The 10,256-nt window shown below is 40.5% G+C and overlaps 1 protein-coding gene across 1 annotated transcript in view; it reads right to left on the reverse strand.

Annotated features, from left to right (window-relative positions):
- The window catches only part of gstcd (glutathione S-transferase, C-terminal domain containing), a 52,448-nt gene extending 42,246 nt beyond the window's left edge, over window positions 1-10,202 (reverse strand). The window contains exons 1-5 of the mRNA XM_085355857.1: window positions 10,089-10,202; window positions 9,532-9,965; window positions 7,886-8,335; window positions 6,338-6,610; window positions 2,031-2,124 (exon numbers count right to left, since the gene is read on the reverse strand). Of these exons, the coding sequence (XP_085211983.1) occupies window positions 2,031-2,124; window positions 6,338-6,610; window positions 7,886-8,335; window positions 9,532-9,948 (1,234 nt within the window). The 5' untranslated portion in view covers window positions 9,949-9,965; window positions 10,089-10,202. The remainder of the gene's footprint in view (window positions 1-2,030; window positions 2,125-6,337; window positions 6,611-7,885; window positions 8,336-9,531; window positions 9,966-10,088) is intronic.
- Window positions 10,203-10,256: the final 54 nt, after the last annotated feature.

A 10,256-nucleotide genomic window follows, 5' to 3' on the forward strand; every position in this document is an offset into this window, starting at 1 on the left:
TTAAAGTTACATATTCATAATTAAGTATTTATTTCGCTGGCATAATGAGAGAAATAAATGAAAAAGAAAAAAAAAAACATACTACAGTTATTGAAATCTGCTACTGCCCAGCTGCCAGAATTGTGAATATATGTACAGGTCCAGATTGGGTGCTTTTTTATTTTGCTCATTTTTAACCTTTATGTTTTTATAAATCCTACACTGCACATTTGTATACAGCTTCAAATGAAAACAATTTGAAAGTAAAGACCAAATATTAAAACACATTTTTTTAATTTTTTATCTCAAAATTATGACAGATAATAGAAATATGTCAATGTGCTAACAGGCCCTTATTTGGGCAACACATCAATTTAGATGTGTGTCATACTGACTGCCTGGAATATTCACACAAACAGAAAATAACAATGAGCAAATCAAAACACCGTTTGTTATCAAAGTTTCTGTTGAATCAGTAAAAGTAGGAATAAATACATCGGGAAAATACGCTTCAAAGTAGCGCAAGTTAAAAGATGGATCACAGAGCAAAGGCTTCAGGACGCAAAATAAATAAAATCACTCAACAGCTCGTTTATCTGTTTATTTAGCGTGTTTGCTCATTCTCTGCGGGGTTTTTGTTGTATTGTATGGTAATGTATCATTTTGTAAACCTGTTTGGTTTGGATATGGATAAAATCAATTTACTATTCAAGTTGCTTGGAGTGAAAAAAAAAAGCTTAATATCATGGTAATGAAGTGGAAATTTGACCTACACAAAACAAAAGCTGAAAAGAGGTAGAGATCTTAAATTAAGGTGTTTTTTTTCCTTTTCTCATTTTCTTTGTTGGAGGAAATAGGCACTGCATGAACTCCTGCTTGTAACAATTTCCCAAATAAGCAAAAATGAAAGGAAGAAAGAAACGAGTGCGCTACACAATATTAAAGAAAATTGAAATATTTAAACAATCACATGCATGAAGCATGTGCCTTCATCTACCTTCCCCAATTTCTTGTGTCAATAACACTGAAGCGGCAACGTGACCGTATGGCAGCAAGTGCCCTCACCTCACAGCAAGAAGGTCCCACCAAAGCCAGACTGTGGAGTTTACATGTTCTCCCTGTGTCTGTGGGGGTGGTCTCTCCGGGCTCCAGCTTTCTCCCACAGTCTATAAACATGCACGTCTATTCCAAAAATGGCCAAAGATGGGAATGTGAGTGTGAATGGTTGTCTATCTCTCTATGGATGGACGGATTCAAATGTATTGGATTGAGATGGATGGATGGAATAACACTTATATGTTGGGAGTGATGCATGTGCATCATTTAGCGTTGCTAACAACAAAGACATCTCACTAAAAAGAGAAACAATGCAGGTGAGGAAAAGAGGCAAAGAAACAGATTTTTCCCCTCTCTCTGTTGCTCCAATGCCACCTGGGGCAGCAATCAACAAACCTCCCCCATTGTCTATCACAAACTACTCTCACAGCAAGAAGTATCCACTAAGACAAGTGGGACACTGTACAAGTTGTCTTTGAACCTTTTTAGGTGTTTTTATTGTTTTTGACTCTTGTTCTACCACAGACCTATTTCACACTTTCACCCTACAACATCAGCAGGATAGCACATGTAGATTAAAAATCATTAGGGGACCCTCAAGGGGAACCGCATCCACCTGCAGATTAACATAAAATGTGTTAGCATTAGGTGCAGCTATAAATCACCAACAGCCACAGTAGTACCGAAAGGTATAATGCAAATATTTATTCATGTTCCTCGCTCCATATATAGTAACATTTGTGTTTTTTGAAGTCAACCCAGAAATAAGGTGGGAGAAAGAGGCTGTGGAGTGTTGCAGAGGCATACAGGCTTACAAAACATGAGGGAAGTAAAAATAGTGAAAGGAGGACAAAGAGAGATGAAGACATCAAATAAATACAAGAAAATAAAACTAAAACAAACCAAAGGGGCAATGATAAAAGTGCAAGGGCAGGAGGGCAAAAATAAAATGGAGCCAGCAAAGAGCACAGCCTCGAGGCAAGATTAGAGTTTACCTTCAGTAGGGTTGATCGCTCCTGGTAAGCTTTCCCATGGGAGGGTCCAGGAAGGGCAAGGATGAGGAGTGAAGACTGCCTCGATGCCATTTTCCTTAGGGAAGAACACACACATGCAAACACACACACACACAAATATACAAATACAAGTTACTATAGAAACCTACAGCCTTTGTTGTAATCGAGTGACTTATTTTGTACAAGCCCTCTGCTACCTTGCACACAATACAACTCTTATTAAATTTTCAAGACAGAACATTGCTTCACCAGTACAGAACATACTCCAGCACATCTAGTACAATTAACTACAATAGCAAGAGAACCAGGGAAACCATGGTAAACTTTTTTTTAGTTCTCTCCATGATGACAGCAGGGCTAACTATGTATTTAACTAGCTTTGCTAAAGTTTGTCTAGATAGATGCAATATTTGTTGCTAGAAGGCAGCGCTATTTAGAAGCTCCTGATGAGGCTGTGTTCTCAGTTCTCCTTTCCTGCCGTGTTTCTCACCACAGCGTCTGGGGTAGCAACAGCTCATTTGCTACAGACTCTGAAATTGACTGAAACCGCAGGTATACAGGCATGGTAGAATGAGCGATCTGAATGGTGTTTTAAAATGAAACGTGAAAGGCATATTCTCAATCATGCAATAGCCTCTATTGGTAAAGCCTTAATTTTTCAGCAAGACGATGATCCCGAACTCACTGTCAATGCAGTAAAAGCACATGTGGATACAAAAAAATGAAAAATGAAACTCTATCAATCATGGATTGGCTTCCTCAGAGCTGTGTTAGATCATTTTGACAGAAAAGAACAAAAGGCAGCCAAGATCCAAAGAAATTTGGGTCATATTAAATAAAATATTTTATGCAACCAGGACAGCGTAGATGGAAACACTCATGCAGAGGTTTCACCGAATTCAGAAATCAGTGGACGACATCACGGTAGCTATGTCCATCTTTTGTACTGTCTGTATTTACATAGACGTTTGCACTTGTTTCAGTAAATCCCTGGAGCTGTTTCCCATATAAAGAGGAAAAAAGCTCATCTTACTATAATATGACACCCTTTTAATAGAAGGTCTAACATGGAACATTAAATATGTGCAACATAGGGCTGCACGATTTTGCATAAAATGAGAATCACGATTTTTTTTTATTAGAATTGAGATCACGATTCTCTCACGATTTTCTTTTCCAGTATAAATATTTATTTCGCTTATTAACTGCACATCAACTTCGTAACAGTTGAGACTGAACATAAAAACAATAAATAAACATAAAAACAACAAATGTCTCACATTTTGTCGTTGCCGCAAAATGTTGTACTGCTTGTAATTCCGTCTCCACCGTTGCTCGACACTGCGTGTATAGAGCAGGTAGTGCAACAATAGAAAAATAGTTGCGGGAGGGCACTGTGTAGCGTTTGTCTAGGGTGTTGATCATTTTCCTAAATCCCTCGTTTTGCACAGTGTTGATGGGAGCCATATCTTTGGTCAGGTGATAAGTGATAGCCTCTGTAATTTCTTTGCCTGCGGGAGTTCGACGTGTATAGGGAAGCGCTGTAGGTTCCTGTTATTAATGTTTGGGTGGTTGACCGGGACGGATTTTCTCCTGTCACTTTCTCGTCATCCCTGACGTGCTCTCCGTTGTTTTTTCCCTGCTAATTTTAGCATCACACGGCACAGCTTCTGTATCACGTGGTATAAGGCTCCGCCCTTGTCATTTGTTGAGCAGGAAGAGTGAGCGCTTGTTTTCATGCAGATTACGTCCCGGATCAAAATGCGGTACAATCGTCGTCGTCTTTTTCTTTTTCTTTTCTTTTAAATCGTTGTCACTTGGAAATGAGATCGCACATAAGTATGAATCGAGATCGCGATTTTCTAACGATTAATCGTGCAGCCCTAGTGCAACACTATGGTCACCGTCTGTTACATTTAAATGCGTTTCATGAATAAAGACTTGACTATCATGTACAATGACATCAGAAAAATACATACACTGTGAGGTGCATCACTATGATGCAATAAAAGCACTGCAATTAAGACTATATTACTAAAAACCCTTAGTTCTGTTGACACTAACTGATCTGTGTGTTATACACTGGGGTTGAACAATGTCTCGCTGCCATATTAAAATATTCTAATATTTTGTTTTATTCATCTTTATATAAACACATACTACTATATAATACAAACCAATCAAAGTCTACAACACTGCAAACCTCAAGCTCAAAAAGTCTGTGCCAAAACCAATTATATTCACTCTCCACAGTAACACAAACTTGTAGTGCAAATGCTGATAAGGTCATTTTTGGTCACTGGGTAAATATGTTTGAGGTACCTCAAAGTACACTAAGGAAACATGCACCTTAAAGCTTTAATAATTTTGAATATGAAAAGGTGATTCTGTTTAAAGCTCTATTTCTTCTATTAAATCATATTCTTAAGTTTGATAGTTCACCTGCAACAAGGATGTCTGGTCAAACTTTAAACCCAAATGACAAATAATAGGTAATAATACAAGACTGCGTTATTATCCTGCCATAATGCTCGTTGATTTCAGTGAGGAGTTTTTCATGGGAACACACACAGACTGTCTTCAATCGCTGTTTCTGGAACAACAGCTCCCCTATGAACCCAATTCATCAGACATAAAATCAAAGACTTAACTTCCTTCCTGCAAACCCAGTAATTCTCCTTTTAAAAAAAACTCTATTTTTGATATCCAAGTTGTGTTAGCTTTTGTTAGGCAGTGATAATACCGGGTCTTAATTTCTGGTGTCGGGATGCCTGCTTGTTTACCATAGATACAGATCACAGGCTGGGGCTCCACAGATCACTGCATGGGGAGCTTGAACAGTATGCATGAGTGTGTGTTAACTGGAGTGATAAAGGGGCAGAGTTTATGAGCCATTTGTAATGTGAATGGTGTTGCGAGATGAGCCCACTGCCTCTGGTTAGCCGCCGTGAAGGATCGACTGTCACCATGTGAGACGGCAGACTGTGTGTTTATACCTTGGTGGGACACACACAGAGGACATATATGCGCACACAGACGCAAACAGACAGGCACATTACCCAGCGCAACAGCTGCACTGCAGACATGATGATGGCGACATGTAGCCATCCTTGTAATCCCTCTAGGCAGAGAATGGTGGCCATTGTGTGTTTGTCTGTGTGTGTTCACGCATTCCTCTCGGTTTTAATGTCGGATTTTAACCTGCCAGCAAAACTGTCATTTACACACATGTGGGCCTGACTAAATTTCATCCGGCAACACAGCACATCTAAAAAAGACATCCCATCCTGACCACCCAGCTCACTCACCCTCATCAGAATTTTCCAAACCTCTTGTTTTTTTTTCTCCTCGCCTCGCTCACATTGTTATAGAAATGTAGCCAGCAGGAAATCACAGAAATATCTTTCCTAAGAGAGCAGAGCAAAAAAAGCCAAGTAAACAGTCTGAGGGCTCAGTGGCGAGAGGTTAGTCAGGGTTGAGGAGACAGTCTCCTTTAAAACAGCTGGGCCTGCTTATCTCCTGCTGTTGCAGAGGTAATATATGGAGCAAAGAAATCTATAAACGTGTGCGAATGAGCAAGTCTCTCGACAATCCTTCCTAAGGGACCTGCATTGGGTCGTGTATCTTGCCTGTGCACATGTAGATTTTTAGCCATAACTATAAACTAAGTAAAGCTATAACATTTTTGTTTTGGACCAGATTCACTGTTTTTATTGCACCTGAAATGAAGATAAGCTGAATGTGCACTGTCTGCACTCCTGCAAGTGGTAACAGGATCCACTGAGAATACTGAAATGTGCATTTAAAAAAAGCACCCCAGGCAAATACAGTGTTTTTTCTCATAAACAGATTGTTAGTCTTAAAAAAAAAAAAGCTTCTTTTTTTGTAATGTCTACAAGAGCAAAATAATATGCATCGATAACAGCTTTGAATTCCTTTCTTTTTTTTTTAAGACCACTTAAAATGTTAATTTTATGAGTGAAAGCAATCACTGTTAAATATCTGGCAGAAAAACTAAATATCCAACAATTACAAAAGTCTGCCAGAAACCAAAACATTAACTCAGAGCTACACTCTTGAAGGCGCAATCAACAGAAAATGGAGGCATGAAATTACAGGGATAATACTTAACAACCACTCTGGAGGCTGCGAATCTGTGCAGTTAGGGGACAATGGGAGGCAGATCCCTTGATATTAGGTCAGGATGGAAGTGTTGGAACAAAACATGTTTGGTTAACATATAGCTGCAAAGCATGCTGGGGATTAAGTAAAGGAAAGTAATCATTTACTTTGAGTTTAGTCATTGTGGGCCTTGGGCCGCCGACAAAAGGAACCTCTGGGGCCATCTCCCGGCCTTCTTCCTCTTCCACCGGTAGACTGGTTGGGTTGTCCTCTGCTGAGAGAATTGGGAGTCCAGACGTGGGAGCCTGGGGTATGGACAGAAGTAGCCCACAAGCCTTGGCTGCCCGAAGCACCCCCGGTACCTCCTGGACACGGCCGTACCAGCGCAGTAGGTGGGGGAGATGATGTAGAGTGGCGGCAGCGCGTGCTTGGAGGGAACACTATTAAAGACCAAGAAAAGGATGAAAGGATGAAAGAGAAAGAGGAAAACAACAAGGAAATATTGATTAAGTGACTCGACTGACATGTTACTGCCAGCGGAGCGAGATGCCACGTTCCACCAGAATTCACACATCACGCTGGTGAACACTTGTGCGACAGACTGGCAAAAAAAAAAAAATCTAAACAGAGCTGGCAGGAGGAGAGGGTGAAGAAACAAACAGAGACATGATCTGAGACGAAGCACGTAAACAGCAGCACGACAAGAGGGTGGAGTGGAAAGGATTCACTGTGGCTGCATGTGTTGTGGACAGTGATGGCCGTTAAGAGGAGACACGCTAGGCTGAGTGTGAAACTGGAAACCACTGGGGCACAGCTGACTACTAAAAGCCTCATTGTGAGAACTTCAGTTCTTTCCCACAGTCGAGGAATAGCTGGAGACAGCTGAAAGGTGAAATGAGACCCACTCCACTGCCAGACAATGCAGCATTCCTGATCAATAACAGCATAAGCCTGAACTTTACAGCTCTCGGTTCGCCGCTGCAGTTGCTACCAAATTCATCACAAACAATGAGGCGTAATGAATATTCAGTGAGCACTTGAGCTTCTAAATTCTTCAAAGATTTTCAAGTTAGGAGTTTGTTTTTTTAGGTCAACATAACAACCTGCCAACTCTGTCAGCTGTTCCCAAAGTAAAGTCAGTAAAATGTATTTCAACCTGCTGCATTTGAATAAAAACCCTCCCCGTACAGTGTTATCAGCCTTTGCCAGGTGGCTCCAGACCACCTTTGAGAGCAAAAACTGTGCCAAGTCTGATGCAGCGAGTCTTCTTAACCCAAGTTTCTGCCTGGCTGGATTTAAAAAAGGGAACTGGGTGTACTACCTGTTCACCCTGACCAGAGTGTCAAAACCACACATCATGCATAATTTGACAAGTCATCATAATAAAAGTATTAAAGAGCCAGCAAATTCATGTAACTGCACGCTCCGGTCTGCATGAAAGCATTCAGTCTGACATCAGCGCCACTTTTGTATCCACTGAGACAAAGCCTTTCCTATCAGCACTTGACTGTTTGTGTAACAGGTGTATTATTGAAAGAGCATTTGTAAAGAAAGTGTGTCAGTGAAATAAAAGCGACAGGCTTAAACTGACAAAAAAGGGCTAATAAAATTAATTGTGCTTTGATGTGTATGTGCCATTCTTAATTAGACAGTAACAATCAGAATGAGGTTGTTGACACCACTCAAAAATTCATTACATGTCAAAAAGCCCTTACCAGATACTGATAGATGCACGGGAGCAGCACCACATCAGTCAGAGTGAAGTACAGTCCCTCGGCAAACACATGCTCCAACGGAGGCAAATCTGCTGTCTTCACTTTCCTGATCTCAGAGTTCTCTCTGGTGGCTAAAGCTGGTACTGAATCCACAGACAGTTTGGCCAAAGCTGCTCTAAGCTCAAGTCCATCACAGGCCTGAGACGACTGTCCAAGCCCGGACTCGGAGTCCAGGTTCTCTTGGCTTTCAGCAGACTCTTCACGTCTCTGCTCCTGGAGTTTCCGCCTTCGTATTTTGTCATCGTTGTGGACTCTGACAGGCTCCGCGAGCCTTCGCTCAAGAGTGAGAATGGAGAGGGGCACCTGTTGATCATCATTTGCAGGATTCTGGAGATGTTCTTCAACAGCAGAGGGGATTTCAATTTCACACAATCTAGTCCACCGGCTCACCTAAGAGTGAGGAAAACATGGTGTTTGAGGTCTGTCCGTAAATGCACTCAAAATAAAAAGGCTGAAATACAAGTCCTTATCATAGCACTGTGCACAACTTGTGCAGTTGTCAGATATTTATTTGTAATTAAAAACACAAAAAACATAACTTTGCTACATATTTCCAAAACAAAAAAAGGAGAAAAAAAGTTTTGGTGTCAGAATTTGTTTTTTTCCAGTTTTTGACTTTTTGGCAGTTCCTTTTGTCGTTGTTCCCTTTTGGATTGAAGAGTGAAAGGATCACAAGTGGAATATGTGTATATGTGAAATACATCTAGTTTACCACAGAGTGCTTTAAATTTCATTAGCCAACTGGGAACCACCATTTGCTCAAATCTATTATAAATAACCTTCTGGGACCCTGATGGGGAACAATAGACGGTCAAAGTTGTGAGGTATAAGAGCTTTCCTAGATCTGAAACCATGCAAACTTTAAAGCAAACTAAGAATTAGTTCATTATTTACTTATAATACTTTTTAAAAGTTGTTAATTGTGTGATTTCTAATGATGATCTCTAAGATTTTGCATTTATTTGGTTTACTTGATTTTGTAGATTTGCAGATGGTCTTTATTTTTTGTTAACCGTCACTTTTTGTAATGACTGAGTTTTGGGGTTTTGTTCGCATTAAGTTGGTTCGGTTTTCCTTTCATTCAAAGATTTAATGGTTCTTTTTGATTTCAGCAAATCATTACTTATGGAGAGAGCATTACACTGCTTCACAACAGCTTTCAGTTTGTTCCTGAAGTCACTAAATGGTCAAAGCACTTTAAAAAGCATGCCTCATTCAGTCATTCACACAAGGTCTTTTTTTCAATGCGTTCTCTACCAAAGTGCTTTCTATCTAACATTCACACACATTCATATTCCAATTACTGCCTCGGGAGAGTAACTTGGGGTTCAATTTCTTGCCTAAGGATACTTTGGTTTCAGCTAACTATAACTGATTTGTAACTGTGTGCTTACTTTTAGACATATTTAACCTCCTAAAACCCGAACTCTTCCACAACATGCATTTTTAATTTCTTTTTGATATTCGGGCATATTGGGGGCCCGATGAATGTAAAAACAAAGAATTACCAGATTTTTTTTCAACCTTATCACTTGTTTATTTTCTTTTGTGCATTTTTGTCGTTTGCTTCCCTTTTTTCCACTAACCTCAGCGCAGGCTTTCAGACAAGTCTTCTTGAAACCCAGCAGAGCCAGTACATCATTTCTGGAGGGGTCAGCTTCGATGGTTTTGTTGATAATATGTCTAAGGACCACTGCCAGTCCTGCCCTGCAGAGCTGCCCAGTCTCATCCAAAACAGCAGGGAGGCGACAGTCCCTAACCAGCTGAGGCAGAGCCTCTGACTGAACATCAGAGGAGTCCAGATGCTCTGGCAGCTGACTTCTCAGAGACTCGGAGCTGCTGGGTTTCTTGAAGACCAGGTAAACTTTAAAAAACTTGCACTCGCAGTAAGAAAGGAGGAATAGGACGATGGAGGTGTGCAGGGGAAGGCGCGGCTCCTCGTTTTGAAAGCAAACTTCTAAATAGAGAGAGGGCTGCTGCTGGTTTTCGGGCTGTTGCTTCATTGTAAATAAAGTCAGCACTGCGGGGTGAAACACATGTGAAGGTTTAAAAAGTAGCCTCGGTAAGGTGTTCCGAGGTGGGGTTTGTAAATGGAAAAACAGCTGTATCTAACACGTTAAATGTCACTATGAGTGATACTTACAGCAGCAGTAGCTTCTATAAAACCACGTTGTTGTTATGGTGTGGGCTGCTTCTTCTTCTTCCCCTGTGCTAAAGCTACCACAGCTTCACCTGTTTTCTACTTACGAATAAACAACACACGATGTGTCACTGGAAAAATACATGTAAAACTGTATAATATATTATATGC

Source organism: Diplotaxodon limnothrissa, linkage group LG6 (genome assembly GCF_057381915.1).
Source record: "Diplotaxodon limnothrissa isolate DT_005_m linkage group LG6, D_limnothrissa_male_GT1.1, whole genome shotgun sequence".
NCBI lineage: Eukaryota > Metazoa > Chordata > Actinopteri > Cichliformes > Cichlidae > Diplotaxodon > Diplotaxodon limnothrissa.